Here is a 22,197-nt window from a genome sequence, read left to right as displayed (position 1 = left end):
GGAAGATTCCATCTACCTCCAAAAACACCATAATTCTAAGCCAAATCTGACTTGGGGATGAGGGAAAAGGATGAAGTCAGTGAATCCATATTCAGATCAACCAATCTGATAGATTTCTTTTGGTACTGATGCAAATTAACAATACCTCTATAATTTAGAGACTTAGAAGGGCCTCAGGTACTAAAAGATTAAGTTACTTGCCTATAAAACCAGTTTAAGATTAGAAATCCACTAGAACCCACGTCTTGCACAGACAAAGAAGCTAGATCTCTTCATTAATCTTTATCTAGATGAACTGTAACAAACAAAATATGCAACATGACTCAGTATAATAAATAAGCAAACATACCTCCAGCAGAGCGAATAAATAATGCCTCCTACATACACTATTTTCAAATTGTGTAAATATTGTGACAAATAAAATGCAAATTCACTTAAAACTTTCTGGGATGCATGGAAGCTTTCTGATTTTTTTTAATCAAAAGATAATAAAGATCATTCATACAGGAGTCTACATTTTATGACACAGAAAAAGAATCGTTCATATTTGAAAAGTAAGTCATAGACCTAGGCCATCCATTAATCAAAGCAATAAACTCTTATTGCTCTCAATACAATGCTCATGAAAAAAAGCAGGAAAAAAAAACACAATGCCCACTCCCAACATAAATTAACACCTCAGTTCAAACACCTGAACAGGAATGTGTTAAACACTTAGTTAAACAGGCTTCTGATATTTTTCTCTTAAGTGACTTAAGAAAAAATAGAGCAAGGAAACTACTAAAAAAAATTCCTTTCTATGGAGATTTCTGTATAAAACCAATGATTTATCACGAACCTTAAGGGTCAACTGCCCATATAACACAAAGCCTCTAAGATGATTTTGATATGCCAATGTGTATGCTTGGGAAATCAGAGTGATGGCTTTTTCCAGGGGAAAAAAAAAAAAAAAAAAAAAACAGCAACGTTGGTGGGGGAAAAAAATCAGGAGGCTTGACACTCTTGAAACAGCCATTTCCCTGATTGAAAAATATAGAGAATACACACACAGTCTCTGTGTCTATCTCTCTTTGTCTCTCTCCATACATATTTCTCTCTTTCCTTCTTTTCTGGAACTTGAAGAAGATGATTTCCAATAAATCTCCTGCCCTGATCACTCTCCCACTGCCTTGAGAAGATTCCTACTTGGATGTCCTACTACTGGTAACTCAAACCTAAGCCATCTCAAGTCAAGCTTATTATCTTTCCCCTAAACCAGCTCCTCTTTCTGACCTCATTATTTCTGCCAGTGGCAGCATCATTCTGGGAGTCTCTCGTATTAAAACAAGAGTGTTGATTCTTTTTTTCTCTCTCTCACTTTTCCTATCCAATTAGTTACCAAATGTTCCAGTGATATTTCTCAAATTTGTCTCTTCTCTTTTCCCTCTGCCACCACCCCAGTAAAGGCATACTCTTTACCATCTGCTTGTACTAGAATAGCTTCCAAACAAATAATCCCACCTCTCTTCCCCCTCAACTATCCTTCCCATCTCTGCTAGTTTTATCTTTCTTATAATCTGGTCAAATCACTAGTCTTCACTCATTACCCTTCTGGGGTTTTATGACCAACCAAGTAAAGCTGTAACTCCCTCCCCTGGCATTCAAAGCACTCCTCAACCTGGTACTTCCCTATTTTTCAGGCACTGCACCATCCTGCTCCCCCCTCCACTTAACTGCTTCAAGCAAACTGAACTACTCACCATTCCTACATACTCTCCACTCTCCAAACCTTTGCAGTGCCTACAAATTTTTTCCCAGTTCCACCTGTTGAAATCCTTTCCTTCACTGAATATACAAATTAAATTAAACCTACAATCTTCTCCCAGCAAACTGCACAATACTAGTCTGCTTGCCGTTGGCAGTTAATAAAATGTTGGGTAAAAATCACTTCTACTTTTCTGAGTTCTTTTTGTCATAATAGCTGGTTGCCCAAGGAGAATATTCAAACTAGACACATAATTCTTCCAGTTAAGACAGTATTCCTTAGACAAGCTTCAAGCTGTGATGAGAGGTTAACATAGTTAACAATATACACTGAAAAAAACCCCAAATTTCTCGAAATTCATCTATCACAAGGGTTGATGTTAATCCTACATGTACTATAATCCCAACAGGCCATCCTTTTGGATGCTGATTCTGCTCAGATTTCAAACTGTCTGGTATTGTGACTACACAACAGAAGAGCAGAAAATTTCCTTTTGCTAGTGAGGGGCTAGGAATTCAGAATCGAGACATAATTAGTTGAAAACACAGAAATGCAAAAATGAAGAAGAAAATTCCTATTCCGATCTAGGGAAAAGGGTAATAGGTGCCACTAAAGCTAAATTTGCGCTAGGGCCAAATAAGGACGAATGCTTTAATCCCTAGTCTTATTCCCCAACAATTTATTCTCCCTTTAACACAAAGTGGTGGGGAGGAGGATGACCTGGACCGTTAATAGCCCCAGTTAGAAAAAAATATACTTATTCTGACAAGTTTATGGATAACGTTTTTGGGATACCCTCCAGTTTTCCCACACCTCCCTCGATGCCTTTCACTTTCAAGTGGGAATAGTGTAAAAGGAAATTGGGAGTATGGGGAATAAAAAAAAAAAAAATCCTTCCTCTCTTCCGGTCCAAGAAAAGAATTTTTAAAACCACTGAATAAGACTAAATAAATGTCATCAAAGATGCAGACATAGTCATTCGAGACAAGCCACCTCCAGCTAACAAGATTACTTCATCCTGAAACATCACTGATTGACTTCAAAGAGTGGTGTTTTTTGCCCTCTCCACCCAACAGCCCCCAGCATACATCCAACTCCACCCGGCAGAAAACACACAGAATTAAACACTAGTTGACTTCCTCGGAAATAAGTTCTTCCCTGGTGAAAATAGCTTGGTCTCACCAATTCGCATGGAACCACATAAAGTGGGAGGCTTGATCAAGGCTAGCGTATGGGGCAGAGTAAAAGTTCCGTAGGGAAGACACTCTCCCATTTTCCAATTAACTGATTTCCTCGACCTTTGGTAGGCCCCTTTTGTCTTTCCATTCCCTTTAAAGGAGAATGTCATAGAGGTTGCCCTCAGCGGAAGGGTGGGAATTCCCTCCACCTCCTACTCCACTGAACACCACGAAACAACAGAGATCAATGGAAATGCAAACTACTTCGGATTACAAAGCAAACCCCTCGGGAACCCAACCGCTTCCGAGGTCCGTTCAAAACCTAAACATTTTCAATATGGATTCCCGGCAACTTTAGATGTGCAGCCTGTGTGGGATCTGTCTCCGGTACAAACGACAGTTAGCGAACTGCAACAAAAATTGCACCCGACGCCTTCACCAAATGACGCGCGAGGGCCATTTTGTAACAAGCAGAAAGCTACCAAAGGTGTAATAAAAACACCTACTACTGGAGTGTACGTGGCCACGCTCCCCTTTGTGCACACATCCATTTGTGATGAGAAAGCAATCCATCAGGGATGGTGACGGTGCCCAAGCCCGGAGGCAGCTGCTGTGGCTGCCGCCCTGCAGGGAAGCGCAGCTGGCCCGGGCCCAGAGTCAGGTGCACCGAGCCGGCGACGGTTGCGTGCACAGGTTCCCGGGCGCGGCGCAGAGCGGGCTTGGGGGCGGGGAGGGGCGAGGAGCGCGAGAGGGGTAGACGCCAGGGCGTGGTGGTGGTGGCGGCGCGGCGGGGGCAGGGGCGGACTGGGGGCACAGTCTATTTAGTACCTTGATTTTAGACCTGGCGGTCGGACGCTTTCCTGCCAGGTGCAGCCCTGGCTCCTCGTTGGTCCTGGGCTCCGGGGCTGCCGACTGGGGAGCGAGATGGTCCGAGGGCTCTGGCTCCTGCACGGAGCCTCCACTGCTGCTCTCCAGGCAGCAGAGGTCGGCGCCCCCGGGGTCCCCGTTGCTGCCGCCGCCGCCGCTCTCGCTGCTGCTACTGCTGCTGCTCTCGCTGCGGTAGTCCTCGGTGCTGTAGTGGAGCATGCAATCCAGGCTCACTGAAGGGGGGAGGGGAACACAACACCGAACAGGGGCGAGTCAGTCCCTCCGGGGGTCCGTCCTGGGAGCCCAGGGGCAGAGAGGGAGGACTAAGCAAGCTGTTTGACCTCCGGGCGGTGCCTCAGCAGCAGCCACCACAGCCTCGGCCCCAACCCGGGACCTGGGAACGATGCCAAGTGTTCTCAAGTGAGAAAGGCGTTAGGGTGGGGAGGCTGGAAGCCCCGGGGAGACCTGAAAATGGGTTCTCTTGCTTTGTCAACACGACTCGAGAATAGGGTGGGGGGAACAGGAGGACGGCCAACCCCCTCCCAATTTTATCCCAAGAGCAGCTCCAGTGGGTGGCTCTGGGGGTCGCCACAGAAGCTTGGCAGGATAGCGTTGCGTAGACACGAGTGGGCACTGTGCGCCAGGGTCTGGGAGCAAGCTTCCCCAAAGAGGCAGCGGGCAAGCTGCAAGGGTCTGATCAATCAGCTGAATTGCATCTCCCGCTTCTAGCAGAAATGAATTAGGGGAAGGTCCTTGGGCTGGAGTGCTCGGGAGGAGGAAAAATCAAATCAGGGAAATAAGGTATCCCCGCAGAATCCCCCCTATTTAATTTCGTATTGGCTCTACCTCACTTCCCCCCCTCAATCTACAGTCAGGGGTCCCGTCGAGCCCGAGTAATAGCGCCCACTGGGGGCACTTTGTCCAAAGTCCCCGCCTCCCCCCTCCTAAGGTCTTTCCAGTCCCCCCCTTCCCCAATCCCCTTGGCGGGGATGGGAAGCCATGCCCTGATCCATTTGCGCCCCCGCTTCCTCCCCATTTGGGGAGAGGGGGCCCACGCGGTGAGGTCCCTTTCCCGTTCCGCTTTCTCTGCTCACCTGGGATGTAGGTGTCGGCTCTTTCCTCGTCGGGGAGCTCATCCCAACTGCGGATCGCAGCCACTGGGTTTCTTCTCTTCACCAGGAAGACTTTGGGCATGGTGGGGTTTGGAAGAATAGGGGAGAGCGGTTCGAGTACCCTTTACCTTTACCTGGTTCAAGCTCCCCCCTCTTAGACTGGCGAGCTCGCGCCCCTGAACTTTTCCGCGCGGCTAGCAGCCCCCTTGTCCCCCTCTTGTCTTTCTCTCTCAGAACTCCGCAAGAGGCGGCTGCTTCTCCTACCCGGGGATTCCAGGGTTCCCCACCCCACCTTCCCGCCTCTCCTCGCCTCGCCTCGCCTCGCCTTTCCCCTGTACTCCCCCCAGGGCCCCTAGCCCTCTGGTGTCCCAGCTGGGCCCCCACCCTGGCCTCGATCTTTCCGCCAGCTCGTCGCTTATTTCTTAAATCGTGGGTGAGACCACACGGAGAAAAAAAAAGTTTCATAAGGTGGAATAGAAAATGCACCAGGAAACTTGGGAGTGAGCATGCGCCCTGCAAACATAACGGTGTCAACAAGCCTCCTTACCTGTCTGACCGGTTCAGGCGGCTCAGGTTTGTTCCAACCCTTCCTTAGGCATGAATGTTTGCAAAAGAATTTAACGTCTGAAAAAAAAATTTTAAAAGGGAAGAACATTTTTTCGTGATGCCCCCCGCCCCAACACACACATACACATACACATATATGCTATTTCCCCCATTACACGCATAGTCGGTGCAAATCCCAAAGGGAAATCCCAATTCAGGTTATTTTTTTTTAAGCCGTGCATCGTGTTCTCTTTCCCACCCACCCACCCCTTTTGCGAAATGGCCGGGGAGATGAGTGGATTTGTTTCAGATCACCTTGCAACCGAATCGTTCCCTTCTTCTGGGTGCTTACGGATGACTTCCTAGGCTTGCTTAAATCATGGCGGGAGGGGGAGAAGGAAAGCAGAATTTCATGAGATTGCAATTGCTGGGGGGCGGGGAGGAGAGATTTGGAAAGAAAGTTGAAAAATGCTCTCTTCTGGAATTTAGGGACCGGAATGATATATACTTCTCTCCCCAAAATGCACCTTTCATCGCCAGTGATAAAAATGGGGTCCTGCCTCCTTCTTTGCCCTGTTGGTATAGCACAGTTTATGGAAGTGGGGATTGAGAGTGGGGAAATAACCCTGAAAAATTGTTTTTAGGTTTAGTAAAACGTTTGAGAAATATTGACACGTTTTTGGGGACCACAGGTCTACCCCCAGAAAGAGGGCATGGGGGATTAAAAGAACTTTGCACCTTGAGTCCGGAGGGTCTCTAGGGTCTGGAGGAAGGAGGGAAGGGGAGATGGTCAGGCTTTTGAACCGTTTGCACACATGCGAGATCAGTGCTGGCTTTGTGGGAACATATAGTACATTCCAAACTTATACAGTAGCGGCGTGGCTGAGGTTGGAACCCGACCTCCGCAGCTCCAGGCACTTTGCAGTCTGCTTAGCAGGGAACGATCTTTAGATGTCTGTCTCCTGAGCTGGGTGGCTGGAGGTGCCGGCCCTGCGCCGGAAAGGAAGACTGGATCCTCTCGCTCCCAGATCTAAAAATCTCACCTGTCTGTTTTCCGTAACCCGAGAGGCTTCGGGCCCTTGCAAACACAACAGGGAAATAAACACAGCGGTTTTTTCTCTCTTCTTCCGCCTTGAAGTGGACCTTTAGAAACGGTAAACCTGTTAACGGATTTCTTTGCTTTGTCTTAGGCTGGGTCATTCCGTGTGTACTTTGAGCCCTCTATACAGGTCACGGTGTAAAAGAACAGAGCATGCTTGGTCTCTTGCCCTCAAGGAGTTTACGAGCAGACTGGATTCCTGGCCTAAGAAGGCAAAGGAACAAGGGTTCACCCTGCTCGTTTATGTCCCTTTTTCACCTGTGGCTCAGCTACAAAAACCGAAATATCATTTGAATCTCAGATGTGATCCACGAAATCCCGGAAAATGTTTTATAGAGGAGGCAACGAGAAACATTGCTTTCTTCCTCAACAGGACATATTTATATAGAACTTATATAAGGGAGAGATTTGGAGCATTTACCTAGCAACAACCTGTGTGTTTTTAAATTTTTTCTATTACAGAGGACAGAACTGAGGCTTAAAATTTACTTATCTTACCTGGATCTTTCACGTAGTAAGTAAGCAGAATTACAACTAGAATAAGGCAGGCCTACCTACTGATCAAGAGTGGGCTTTCATGCTAGTCGCAAGTACTGATCCCACAATACCTCCGTTAGCTGTTTGTCCTTAGAGCAGATCTTTCAGAGGCGCTCCCTTCCCCCCACCTTCCCTACTTCCTATGAGTAGGAAATATCTCAAAAACTATGCATAAAAATGCTCAGAAATATCAGTTAATATGAGACCTGGGTGTGAACTCTGAAAATCTGTCGTCCAACTTTTTGATTTTATAGTGGAACAAATCAGGGAACCATTTACTGTAATACCAGATCCTCATACACTTTAATATAATTTCTGTAGCTTATTGCACCTAATAATGGACAACAATGATGTGCTGTTAAATGTTTAGCAACCTGTTCTCAAAAAAAAGTGTAGATTCTTTTAAATTTAATCTAGACAATCCACAAAACAATAAATGAAACAATTTTTTGACAATTTTGGGGTGTAAATAGATTTGAAACTTAACAGCCAGCATACAGTGAGATGAGAACTGGCTCCAGCATACACAGAACCTGTAGCCACGAGCCTTCATGAGGGATTTCATTCTCTTTTTTTGGCCAGATGGTTAGCACTTACCACTTCAGTAAATGAACCCAGAGGCATCAAGAAATCATTCTCCTAAAACATAAAGAAGAAAAATCTGTGAATTGACATCAGAATTAACAGAGCATGCTCCCAGAAAATTCATAGACTAAAGCAGACTATTTGGATTGTGCACCTTCTTTCAGCACACACCTTAATGTGGTATATAAACTGTGTCAAAAGTCTAAGTGAACTTTTAAAGCTATTATTTATAAATCACATATATGTGTTACTGAATTGCTAATTATAAGTGTACATCATAAAATAAAAATGAATAGAATGTGAAAAAAAAAATATATTTGATCCCAGAAGTCAGTAGGGAGCCACTGGAGTTTCTGAGCAAAGGAGAGATACGTTCAGACTTGGACTGAGAAGCATAACTGGCAGCTTCCTGGAGGATGGTGGATTGAAGCAGAAAGAGGCTATAGCCCTAGTTAAAAGGACTTTACTGGAAAAAAGATCCACATGTGTAAAAATGTTTGTGACAGCCCTTTTTGTAGGGGCAAGGAACTGGAAACTGAGAGGTTACCCATCAATTAGAGAATGGCTGAATAAGTTATTGAAACTGATTTGGATGATCTCATTATTGAAGAGGGCCACATCCATCAGAATTGATCTTCACATAGTATTGTTGTTGAAGTGTATAGTGAACTCCTGGTTCTACTCCCTTCACTCAGCATCAGTTCATGTAAGTCTCTCCAGGACTCCCTGAAACCACCCTGCTAATTATTTCTTATAGAACATTATACCCAGCAATAACAAGATTATAAGATGATCAGTTCTGATGGACATGGCAGTTCCAATGGACTTATGATAGAGAGCCATCTTCACTGGCAGAGAGGACTGTGGGGACTGAATGTGGATCACAACATAGCATTTTCACACTTTTTTATTATTTGCTTGCATTTTGTTTTCTTTCTCATTTTTTTCTTTTTGATCTGATTTTTCTTGTGCATCATAATTTTGGAAATAGATATAGAAGATTTGCACTGTTTAACATATATTGGATTACTAGGGGAAGGAGTGGGGGAAGAGAGAGAGAAAAAAATTTGGAACACAAGGTTTTGCAAGGGTGAATGTTGAAAATTATGTATATGTTTTGAAAATAAAAAGCTTTAAAATAAAATTTTTGAAAAAGAAAATTTTTAAAAAGGCCTTTACTATGGTCCATTAGAAAGGTAACTACAGCCTAGTTGTGTGAATGCAGAGCAGTTGGATATGAAAAATGTGGAAAGAGAATTTATAAGATTTGACATCAAAGGGAAGAGTCAAGAATGACACATGTAAAAACCTGGTAGACTAGAAAGATGGCGGTACCCTTGACAGCAATTAGGAAAATGGTGGAGTGAGGAAAGGTAATGAAATAGCTATGATGAAGGTCTTAATACATTTCTACTTCTGGATCCTGTGTGATTGAATCTATCCCATCAAAAACTGAAAAAGGACATCTTTTATCCCCTAATCATTGCCCTCCTAAGTGTGGAGGTGGAATTTTCCTGATGGCATCTCCACAACTGCTGGGGATAGAGGTTTTTTTAGGTTATTTAAGCTCAATAATGGGGGTGGGGTCAGGGGTTGGGGATTTGCTGAAAACTGGGAGGGAATTGTAAGGGTAGTGAGATAAAGGTAGATATGATTGTGTGGGAGACCGGAGCTGGGATTAGCTATTGATTAGCTATTCGGCAAGGGTGAGATTGGGAACGCCCTCTGATTGTTTGATAACATTAGAGTCTAGATGTCCTGTTTCTTTCTTTTCTTCTCCTCCCCCCAATTCACTCAAAGACCCTGGATTCCTGGACCATTGGATTGAAAAACAATCGTGGGTTTGTAGCTGAACTTTTTCTTTAAGTCTTCTGGGACTTTCACTAAGACCTTTATCTTACCACTTGAGGTCCTTTATCTCCTTCATATTGATTTGTTTTTGAATTTGGGAGCCGGGTTAACATAAAGAGCTTGATAAAATGATAATTGATAAAAAGTTCCACAATACCTTTTTTTTTTTTAATCAACATGGTATATATAAATGTAATAGTCTTTTTGAAAGATACATTTTATTACCTTTTGTTTTTAAATTCTTTACTTCCAAATAGCCTAATCACATAATAAAAAAGTTCAATAAAACTAACATAGGGACCATGTCTTATACTGTATACAACATTCCAGACCTATAATCCCCCACTTCTGTCAAAAAGAGGAAGGAGGAAGGTGCATGAATTCTTGGACCAAGATTGGTCATTACAAAATATGGTTTAAATACTGCTCCAAGTGTATTGAATTTATGATTGATGATATGTGTTATGACTATTCTGAGTATCTAATATCCATCAGGCTGGTATTATCCATTATGTGATGGTACTATCAGTTTCATTACACATAATAACACCTCATTTATAAAACATCTATTTCTGAAGAGCTCAAAGCATGATATAGATTTTTTTTAAAAAAGGTAATCCATCCTCATCATATCTCTGTGAAGCAGGCAGAAGAGAGGGTAATAATATTATTCACTTCTTAGAAATGAGAAAACGATAGGCTCAGAGAGATTATGGCTCTCATTCAGTCAAACATTGCCAAGCCAAAAATACAACTTCAGTGGCTAAATCAGAAGTCTAGAAGAACATTCATTCAGTCAACAAGCATTTATTAAGTTTGATCAAGAAATATTTAAGTTCCTACTATGTGCAAAGTACTGCATATCTCTAGTTTCTTACTCCAATAATTCTTTTGTCCACCTAAAACATTTTAAGAATAGTGGTATTTTCATAGGTTAGTTTTGCCTCCAATTATCTCCATCACTAAGATCTGGCAACCTTTCTGATAACCAAGTGCTAACCACTCAACTTGTGCCTACTGAAGAATGTGGAATTACCTGCAGGACACCTCCACTCAGATGTAACACCATCTCACCGCTATGTCCAAAAGTGAACTCTTCATCCCTTCAAAACCTTCCCCTTCCCCTAAATTCCCTATTTCTTTGAAAGGTACCACTTCTGAATCTCAGGATTTCAAACTTCAAAATCAGTTTTGGCTTTTTTCTCTCCATTTACCTTATACATTCAAATAAACAGCAAGTTCTATTGGTCCTACTTCCACAGCTTTCAAATATATATCTTCCTGTTTCTACTTCTACTGCTTGAAGCCTTAATCACTCACTTATCTAAATTATGGCAATAGCCTCCCAACTGATCAGTCTGTCTCAACTACCTTTAATAGTTTAATATTACTTAACTAGTAATATTTAGTATTACTTAATTTTTTAATTAATTAAATTTAACTACTGTAAGTAATTAATTAACAATTACTTAGTATTTAGTAGTTAAGTACTACTAAACTACCTTTTACTCTTCAAGGATCCCACCAACTCCATGAAGCCATTCTTAACATCTTCCTCCCATCCTCACTGAACTCAATCAAAAATGATTTTTTTCTCCTGTTCCTCTATGTACTATGTCCTCTGTGTATCACAGTTGTCTTTATATGTATAATCCAACCTCTTCTTGGTTGGATTATAATATGTTTGAGAGTATGGTTCTCCAGGGATCAACTCTTATCTTTATATATCTTACATATTATATATATATATGTGACTTGGTGAACTGGATTAGCTCTTTATTATTTGTTTTTTCTGGTCTTACTCTTCAGACCTTTGGAATTTAAGTCATCATGAAAGGACTGGACAGCTAAGGACAAAAGAAAAACAAGCACCTGACTGACTGACCTACATGTGCTATATATTTTGGTTTTGTTATGATTCCTAAATCTGCTTATCACTTCGTTCTCTAAACAAAATTAGGAAAAAAGAATCTGTCAGCCAGGCTTCAACTGACAAAGATAGATTAATTTTATACTTAAAACCATCGAATAATAGTGTTGCCAAGCAGTCAAAAGTACATGAGCTATTGACTCAAAAAAAATAAAAAAGCAATTTGCATTTTGCTTTGCATATGATTTGCAGGTGATTCATTTAATTTTAAGAGATTTGTATTTATATCTTTTGTCTTTACTTCTCCTAGATTTTTTCCCTGTATTTCTTCCTCTCCCCTCCCACCTACTCATTATAAAAAAGAATTTGTATAAAAAGAGAAAGAAGGGGTAAAATTTAGTGAAACCTATCAACACCAGAGAAAAAAACAAGTGTCACATGTAGTATGGACCCCGACCTTTGTAAAGGAACAAGGGGAGGTATCTTCTCATATCTCACCTTCAGGGCCAAGCTTTCTTTTGCAACATTCAGTTTCAATTGTTTTTGGATTCATTTATTTTGACTTTTAGAATGAACAGAATTTATTGACATCTATCTCTATTTTTAAAAATATCTCCCCCCAATTATATGTAAAAATAACGAGGATTTTTTTAAGTTTTGAGTTCCAAATTCTTGTCATCTCTCCTTCCCTTTATCTTCAATTCTTAAGAATTTCCTTCTTGTTACCCACAATTCTTATTTGTGAGATAAGACATGAACACCTGTATAGCAGTAAGAGGCACTCTGAGAGTCAGCCAAAAACAATGTTTTTGCTAGGGACTAGGGTATTTTGTGAGGCGGAGAGAAAAAAACTCAGAAATTCATATTTTTGTCTTCTTGCTAATTAATTGCTAAACTCAGTTAAATTCATACGCAGTTGAAGGATTCCAAGTGTTGCCCTTGCTCCCAAAATTTAGGAGCTTTGGCTAAAAACAGCAACAAAGCCCAAAATACCAGAACTAAGAGACTCCTTATGATGTTGGAAAGGTAGCATTTTAAGAATAGTGCAGGTATTCAGTAAGTAGTACATTTATGGAAGATGTTACTTAAGGAAGCATTATACACTTAAACAACAAAAAGTTAACTGAGCATATGCTGTGTGCCTAGTATGGTTTCTTCCCATAAGGAATTTACATCCTAAATGAGTTTATTTGAGCTACTAGGTATTTTTTAGTTTCAACCATAGTGTACACAGGAAGCTTTTAATGAAATATTGCAGAGTGAAGTGAATATAACCAGAAAAATCACACACACACACAACCTGGAAAATTAAAAGACTTCTAAATAGAAGATGAGTTATGTGGAAAAACCAATAACAGTCCTTTAGAGGAAAATTTGAGTTGGAAATGACTTAAAGAAACTAACCTCCCTTCCTCCATTTTACAGATGAAAAAATCTGAGTTGTGTTAAATAGGTTTTTAACTGTGTGTCTGTGCATACACATATATATTCTGAAGGGGTTAAGTAGATTGTTAATCATGTGTGTATGCTTGTATATTTATATTTATATGAAATTAAAATGTTTTCAGTTGAATTCATGAATGATCAATTCAGACAGGATTAATAAGGAACACTAAGGATCCCTAACATTTTGAGGTTTCCATCGTGGAAGACAATTATGTCTTCCAATCAGGAATCATGCAGAGATATTTCTATCTCACGGAGCTAGAATGATAGTAAAATATTCTATGAATCTTCTGTGTATTAGTCCTTTTATTTCTTATATCCCCTCATCATCAACAAATCAACCAGTATGTATTTAGTACCTACTATGTGCCGGGTACTGTGTAGGTGCTGATGGTATAAAGCCAAAAATGAAACATGCCCCTCCTCAAAGAATTTACAATGTACATAGGTAAATACATAAAATAGTTTATCATTTGGAAGAGGAAAAACTAAGGGAAAAAAAGCCCCAAACCAGAAAGCCAACCACATAGAACCCCCTAAAAAACACCCAAGAAGAAATCCTGAAAATCAAAGGAGATGTTAACAAAATTGAATTTTAAAAAGTTTTTTTAAAAGATAATTAACAAAACTAAAAGCTGATATTTTAAAGAAAAACACAAAATAATAAACAGATTTTTAAAAAAGATAGGACACTAGCTATTATAATTTAAGAAAAGAAGGAAGAAAGTCAAATTAATAGTATCAAAAATGAAAAAGGAGAGCAAACAGAGAGGCAATAGAGTTTAAGCAATAAAGTGATAAGGTCAGGTTTGTGTTTTAGGAGTATCCACTAAGCAATAGTATGGAGGAGGATGGACTGCCAAGACACAGATTAGAGGTTGGGAGACCAATTAATAAGCCCTCGTGGAGGCCAGGTGAGAGATGATTAGATCTTGAGCAGGAGGGGTGGTGTGTGAATAGAGAGAAGGGGAGAGACAATTGACAAGCCTTGGCAATGTGAGTGATAATTAGGAGTAAAGGATTACTTCCAGTTTCTTAACCTCAATTACTACCATTAGTGGTACCCTCATCAGACATAAATAAGTTGGGAAAAATGGGAAAAAAGTTGGCTTTGGGAAAAAGAGAGTGAAATCTGTTTTGAATTTGATTGAATTTTAGATTCTTCTTTTTATTTTTATTTAATAACTTTTTTATTTACAAGTTATATGCATGGGTAATCTTACAGCATTGACAATTGCCAAACCTTTTGTTCCAATTTTTCCCCTCCTTCCTCACACCCCTCCCCCCAGGATGGCAGGATGACCAATACATGTTAAATATATTAAAGTATAAATTAAATACAAAATAAGTATACGTGACCAAACCGTTATTTTGCTGAACAAAGAGAATCGGACTCTGAAATATTGTATAATTAACCTGTGAAGGAAATAAAAAATGCAGGCAGACAAAAATATAGGGATTGGGAATTCTATGTAATGGTTCTTAGTCATCTCCCAGAGTGAATTTTAGATTCTTATAGAATATTCAATTCAAAATGTTCAATAGGCATTTGGTACTATAGGACTGGATATTTTTGAAAGTCATCTGAATAAAAAAGGTAATTAAACTATGGGAACTGATGAGATCAATAAAATAGCAGCTGAATGGGATAGTGGATAGAATATAGGGCCTGCAGTCAAGAAGACCTGGGTTCAAATTCAGCCCTTGACACTTATTAGTTGTGTGATTTTGGACAAGTCATATAACATCTCTCATCTCTCATCTTTAGTTTCCTTATGTGTAAAATGGGGATAATAAAAGCATCTACTTTACATGGTTGTTATAAGGATCAAAGGAGATAATATTTGTAATATACTTAGCACAGTGCCTGGCACATGGTAAGTGTTTATATAAATGCCAGCTATTTTATTAGAGTACAGAATCAAGGTTATTAATATTTTTTCTGTCATAGACAACCTTGGCAATCTAATAAAATCTACATATGTATTATTATAGAATTACTTTTTTATTTTTAAGTTTTATGACTTTTTTTTTACATTACAAACATTAAGAGATCACTCATTTCATGAGTGGTCTCTTGTAACAAAATAAAATAGTTAAGTAAAATTAATAATACAATAACCTCATCTAAAAATATAAGCAAATTTTTACATCTCTGACACCATCATCTCTCTATTATTTTTGAATTAACAAGTCTATTTTCCATCCCTCCTACCTTATCCCATTAGGAAAAAGAAAGGAAAAAATTATTGCAACAAATATTAATTGTCAAATGAAACAAATTTACTGAATATCTCTATCTCTGTTTTTGTCTCTATGTATATATGTATACATATGTATACACACATTTATGTGTACATATATGCAAGTGTATGTGAATGTATGCATATATATATATATTCATCTCATTGTATGCCCTAAATCCATCCCCTTTCTGCATGCTTATCATGAATACCCTGAAATTATGAATGGTCATTGTATTGAATATAGTTCTGACAGTTTTCAAGGAAGTTAGGTTTTCCAGTGCTGCTGTTATTAAAAACTGATCTCTAGAATTATATTTTTACTGCATGAAATAAAATACTTAAGATTACAAGAAAAATCAATTATTATTGAAAAACAGTTATAAAAACTATTTTTAAATTTCATTAAGTTAGGTTAAGAATACCTTGTATTTAGAAAAAAGAGTCCAGAATGGATCATTAAGTTATACTCATAGTTGGGGGGGAGAAAGGGGGACCAATATGGATGCTGATCTAGTAAAGAGTGTAAGAAGGAACAGCTAAATAGGTAGAAAGAGAAGTAGGATACTGTTGTAAAAACTCTATATCCCTGGAAAGTATCCAGGAGGAGGAATCAACAGTGTTGAATATTACATTTAAATTCAGAATGATGAGGTCAAAGAAGAGGCTGTCAGATCTGGCAGTTTCAAGATCACTGATAACTTCGGAGTGAGCAATTTCAATTTAAAAATGGGGTCTGAAGCCAGATTGCAAAGTGTTTAGAAATGAATGAGAGGAAAGAAAAAAAAAAAGTTTTTTCAAGGAGTTGGAGGATGGATATAATATAGTAGTTTGAGGAGATGGTAGTTAAGAATGGGAGAGACCAGAGTATATTTCTAGGGAACAAAGGAATCAATAAATAGAGAGAAATGAAAGATTGGAAAAAAAGTGGGGGGATCACAAGAAGGGGTAGAATCTACTGGAGGAAATAGCAAGGGATAGGATTAAGAATATGTGAAGGGATTGTCTTTGTCAAGGAGGAACACTTCAGGGGATTGTGCTATGTTGTGAGATATAAGGAAGGGAAAAAGTCATAGCTCTCAGTGAATGATCTTGATTTTTTCAGGAAAGTAATGTACTCAAAAGTACCTTTTGAGATGGTAAGTAGAGAGAAGAAAGAGTTTTGGATTGTTGTGGGGAATTCTGTAGAGAATTAATTAAGAACTAGATAAAAGATTACCTTGCTATAGTGAAGGACCCATTGAGTTTAGGTGACAAATTGTTTACTTTTTTTATTCTTTGTTATAAGGAATGACTTTCTGAGTGGGGAAAAGCATATATATTTGAAAATAACTACTAGATAAACAAAAAATATCAATAAAAATATTAATTGTTATAGTAAGATAATTATCCAAATAAAACAATTATTCTAATTTCATCACCATCCAACACTGAATATTTATAAGAATTGAGAGGCTGTATAAATTCAGACTTAAAAGCCATCATTCCTACTTCGACTGTTATAATTTACTAATATGAAACATGTCAAATTGGAAAAAGCTCAAGGGTTTTGAGTTAAAGGATCTGGGTTCAGATCCAAGGTCTCAGAGCTTCTTCCTGTGTGACCCTGGATAAGGAACTTAATCTCTCTAGGCATCATTTTTCCTATTAAATGAGGAAAGTTAAATTAGATGATCTCTAAGGTTCCTTCAAGTTCTAAATCTTACACTTATTAAACTGATTTACACATGATAAGCCCTGACAGAATTGAAGTCCAAAAGTGTTAGGTTCAAATTCTGCCCCAGACATTTATAGCCACATGACCTTGAACCAGTCCCCTAATCTCTCTCAGTATCAGTTGTATAGTCTGCAAAATAAGTCTTTTGGATTTATGTGAAGATCTAATGAAATAATATGTATATAGCATTTTGTGAAACAATTCACTTCATAAATGTTAGTTATTATTATGTTTATTGTATTTATCATGGGAGATAAATGGTTATCCTTGGAGAAAGAAAGACCTGAGTTAGAATCTTTTTCTTTGATTCATATTACAGGTGAGAATTTGGCCAGGTCACTTAACAGCTCAATGCCCCCTCACAATAAACTCTCTAAGACCATAATTTATAGATGCTTTGTCCATGTGCATTGGTGAAGTCTTTATATCTTAAGTTCCTTACACAAACAAACCCAGACAACTGGGTCTTCTTCCCCTCCAACAAAGAAAGCCCTAAAAAGGATAAGATGACTTTTTCTTAAAAAAAAAAAAAAAATCCTATTGATCATTCTTTTAAATAATACGAACTATCTGGCATTTCCATGGGCAAAGTGATACCCAAGGTTTCTCAGCCAGAGGTGGGACTTGACCCCAGTTTTTCTTGTCTCTGAAGTCAATTTTCCATCCACTAGGTCATGCTGCCTTCATATGTAACATATTTAATAATGTGTTGATATTTTGGAAAGACATTATAAATGGGCAGTAAGTCAAAAATGTCAAGGGAATTAATGAAAAAAAAATACAAAGGACAGTGCCCTAGCAGTACCAGATTTAAAACTATATTATCGTCAGTGAAACCATTTGATACTGGCTAAGAAATAGAGTAGTGGATCAGTGGAATAGTTAGATGCACATGACACAATAATCAATGCCTATAGTAATCTAGTATTTGAAATACTAACTCCAAACTCCAGTTTCTGGGATAAGAACACACTATTTCACAAAAATTGTTGGGAAAACTGGAAAATAATATGTCAGAAACTCAGCATAGACCTACATCTCGCACCCCATACCAAAATAAGATCAAAATGGGTACATGATTTGGGCATAAAGGATGATGCCATAAAACAAATTAGGAGAGCAAGGGATAGTTTAGTTACCTGTCAGATCTTTGGAGAAGGAAGGAATTTATAACCAAAGAAGAACTAGAGAACATTATAAAATGCAAAATAAACATTTTGCATTGATTACATTAAATTAAAAAATTCTTTTACACAAAACCAACGCAAAAGGTCAGTGAGCTACGATTAGAAATTGACAGAAGAGCAAACTGAATTGTTTTTGGACAAATGCAAAATTCTTTTCATGATCCCAGGCTTCTCCTTGAAACATAGATACATTAAATATGTATACATATATTGGATTTAACATATATTTTTACCATGTTTAACATATATTGGATTACTTGCCATCTAGGGGAGGGCATGGGGGAAAAGGGGGGAAATTGGAACAAAGGGTTTTGCAAGAGCTAATGTTGAAGAATTGTCCACACATATGTTTGGAAAATAAAAAGCTTTAATAAAAAATAAAAAAATTTTTAAAAGAAACATAGATACATCTTTTGAACACCCATATTCTTCTGATGTTGCAAATCATTGAACAGCATCACAAAGTTTCTGGTCTAGAAGGGACAAAAGAGAGATATTTATTTCAACCTATACTTGAAAATGAATCTCTGTAACACCTTTTCCAACAACGTCATTTAGCTTTTTTTTTTTTTTTTCCTTTTAATCTCCACTATAGAATCAAGAAATTTGGCTTTTATATTGAGTGGGAGTGCACTCTTGTACTTATTTTTCAATTTATTTTGAATTTAACATAAAAAAGTTTTTAAAATACAAAATAAAATCAAAAGATGATTATGCATGAAATAGGAATCTTGCTTTTAAAACTGCTAGTCTTTTCTTCCTTCTGAACTTTTATAGTTTTGTTCACTTTATTGTTCTTATTTTTAATATTGCATCACTATCTCCCTCTCCATATTACCCAATTAAAAACAGAAGAATTATTTTGTTGAGGCTTTTACATATTTCTATACATTATTTATTTTTGTTATAAAAAAGAAATTTAATGTAGTTTTTTTTTTTTTCAAATCAGGAGGGGTGGGGGTGGGGGAAGGGAAAGAAAGGGGGGGAAGGTTTACCCTTTCTATTTCTAAGCCTCAATTTCCAAAAAATAAAACAGTGATAGCAATACCTGTCCTATCTCCCTCATGGTTCTTATAAAGATTCAATGATGATGATAATGATGATGCTAAGTAATATTTATAAGCAGATGACATTGTAGATAGAGTGCTTTGAATCTTCATTGTCTAATATAGTGCCTTGGGCAGGCAGTAGATGATTTAATAAATGCTTTTTGACTGATTCAAGTCAATAAGATTTTAATTCAAATACTGCCCAAGATATTTACTTATCTGTATGAATAGGGGCAGATCACTTAACCTCTATAATTCTTGGTTTCCTCATCTTTAAAATGGAGGCATTTAATAGTTCTTATTTCACAAGGTTATCATGAAGACCCAATGAGATAATGTAAGTAAATTGCTTTGAAAAATTTAGGGTATTATGATTAAATCAGCTATTATTTTTGTGTATGATTTTTCAATTTACAAAGCAACATTACATATATCATAACCTTGTGTAGATATTATTGTATCAGTTTTTACAAATGAGGAACCAGAAAGGTAAAGTGATCTTCCAATAGATCTGCTAAGTAAGAAAATAAGATTTTAATTTAGTTCTTTTTGACTGAATGAGTCAATAAACTTTCATTAAACACCTACTATGTGCCTCTATATTCAGATAACTTGCAATGTTCTGAGGTGGGATTTGAGCTAAGGTCTCTCTTGACTTTAAGTCCATTTATATTCTACCATGCTTGTCATAAAATTTGTATGATCAACCCTGAAAGGCTTGGTTCTTCTCAGTGATTCAGTAATCCAAAGCAATCCCAATAGACTTTTGATAGAAAATGCCATCTACAACCAGAAAAAAAGGACTACGGAGGCTGAATGTAAATCACAACATACTATGTTCATTTCTTTTCTGTTCGTTTTTTCTCTGTTTTGTTTTAATTTTTTCTCCCAACAGATTCATAAAGAAATGTATATTAAAAAAAAAAAAAAAGAAAAGACCCTACAGAGTACAAGTCTTTATCTTGGGTACTTGTGCTACAGAAATGAAAAATGACTATTTCAAATGAAGAGGTGACCCTTCTCCTTGCTGAGACCCGCCGTTCTCCATGCACACGTGATCCCATTCTTCTCCAGCAGATTTCACTCTCCATCATCCCCACTTTCTCACCTCTCCAATCTCTCCTGTCTACTGGCTGCTTCCCTGCTGCCCACAAACAGGTGTCATAAAAAACCCCTTCACTTGATCCATATATCCCCACATCCCTCTGTACCTCTACTCCTTTTAATGCTGAATTCCTTGAGAAGGCTGCCTATTATCACTGCCTAAACTTCCTTCCCTATCTTTCATCTCTTAATGCAATCTGGCTTCTGACCAAATCATTCAACTGAAACTTCTCTCTTCAAAGATACCAATCTTCTTTTAATTGCCAAATCCAAAGCGCTTTTCTCAGTGCTCATCTTCCTTACCCTCTCTGCAGCTTTGACACTGTAGATCGCGCTCTTCTCTAGACATCCTTTTATCTCTAGGTTTTCATGACAAACGACTCTTCTCAATGGCATTCTCCCAGTCTGATGTTCCTTTTCCACCTTCTTTCTCTTATCCCACTAACTCTGGATATCCACCAAGATTCTGCCCTGTGCCTTCTTTCCTTCTCCTAGGTTACTGTCCTTGATGATCTCATGAGCGCTTCTCGATTGAATTATCATTTCTATGCAAAGTATTCTCAGATCTACTTGTCTAGTCAAAATCAAACCTTTAGTCTCCCATTTCCAACTGCCTATTAGATATCTCAAACTGACCCATAGTTGTCTTAAACTCATCTCATTAAAAATTGAATCATATTCCCCCCAAAATCTTCCCCATTTTCTTATTCTTTTCACTGTTGAAGGCACCACCATCCTCCCAGTGACCCAGACTGGAAATCTAGCTATCTCCTCAATTCCAACTTTTTTTCAAGTTAACAAATCCTAGCATTTCTGCCTTTTCAAAATCTTTTTCTAAGCCCCCTTCTCTGCTTTAACACCTGCACTACCCTAGTGTAGACCATTATTATAGCATACCTAGACAATTATAATAGCCAATTCAAATCTGTCCTCTTCCAACCTATCCCTTCACTCAAGTATCAAATTGACCTTCCTAAAGCACATGCCTGATAATTTTATTCCTCTAATCAATAAATTCCAGTGGCCCCCATTCCCTCTAAGATCAAATATAAAACACTTCTTACCCTAAGATCCCTTCCTGCCTTCTCACTCTTCTTCCACCTTCCTCCTTTCCACGTACTCTACAATCCAGGGACACTTCTTTCACAAAACACTGCATCTCCTAATTCTAGACATTTTCACTTTTCCTTTCCTTCCTCATCTCTACCTCCTGGTTTTCCTAGTTTCCTTAAAGCCTCCACTAAAGTCCCATCTTCTTCAAGAAGCCTCCTTAATCTTAGTATTTTTCCTCTGAGATCTCAATGTATTAATCTTATTTCTACATAGCTGTTGACATATTGTCTCCCTAGTTAGCCTGGGAGCACCCAAAATGTAGGGACTGTGCTTTTTTTTGCCCTCTTACTGTTCATCCTCAGCATTTAGGATAGTGCCTGGCCCAGAGTATGCACTTAATAAAGGCTTGTTGACTTGATAATTTACTCAGCTAGGGACAAAACTGTGAGGTACCTATGAGCCATCTGAGGCTGCTTAAGTCAGAAAGAATCAGGGAAAAGTTGTATATGGAAGGTCCCCAATAGTGAGAGACTAGCAGTTCTGGATCAGTCATATGGAGCCAGGGTTCTCTCTCTCTCTCTCTCTCTTTTTTTAATTATAGCTTTTTATTTACAAGATATTTGCATGGGTAATTTTTCAGCATTGACAATTGCCAAACCTTTTGTTCCAACTTTTCCCCTCCTTCCCCTCGCTCCCCCCCCCCCCAGATGGCAGGTTGACCAATACATGTTAAGTATGTTAAAGTATATGTTAAATACAATATAAGTATACATGTCCAAATAGTTATTTTGCTGTATAAAAAAGAATCGGACTTTGAAATGTATACAATTAGACAGTGAAGGAAATAAAAAATGCAGGCAGACAAAAATAGAGGGATTGTGAATTCAATGTAATGGTTCATAGTCATCTCCCAGAGTTCTTTCGCTGGGTGTAGCTGGTTCAGTTCATTACTGCTGTATTGGAACTGATTTGGTTCATCTCATTGCTGGAGATGAGCCAGAGTTCTCTT

The 22,197-nt window shown here is 38.5% G+C and overlaps 1 protein-coding gene across 3 annotated transcripts in view; it reads right to left on the bottom strand.

The window, feature by feature from the left end:
- Nucleotides 1-5,678, bottom strand: part of OVOL2 (ovo like zinc finger 2) — a 51,380-nt gene extending 45,702 nt beyond the window's left edge. Inside the window, exons 1-2 of one of the 3 annotated variants that reach the window (XM_051975878.1) lie at nt 4,884-5,678; nt 3,751-4,022 (exon numbers count right to left, since the gene is read on the bottom strand). In XM_051975878.1, the coding sequence (XP_051831838.1) occupies nt 3,751-4,022; nt 4,884-4,983 (372 nt within the window). In that variant the 5' untranslated portion in view covers nt 4,984-5,678. Of the gene's footprint in view, nt 1-3,428; nt 3,509-3,750; nt 4,023-4,883 lie in introns of those variants that run through there. The other 2 variants (XM_051975880.1, XM_051975879.1) reach the window with 2 other exon arrangements.
- Nucleotides 5,679-22,197: the final 16,519 nt, after the last annotated feature.

The sequence above is a fragment of the Antechinus flavipes genome, chromosome 2, assembly GCF_016432865.1.
Source record: "Antechinus flavipes isolate AdamAnt ecotype Samford, QLD, Australia chromosome 2, AdamAnt_v2, whole genome shotgun sequence".
In the NCBI taxonomy this organism is placed as follows: domain Eukaryota; kingdom Metazoa; phylum Chordata; class Mammalia; order Dasyuromorphia; family Dasyuridae; genus Antechinus; species Antechinus flavipes.
The sequence above is the reverse complement of the archived record's forward strand: the minus strand, read 5'-3'. Positions and strand labels throughout refer to the sequence as shown.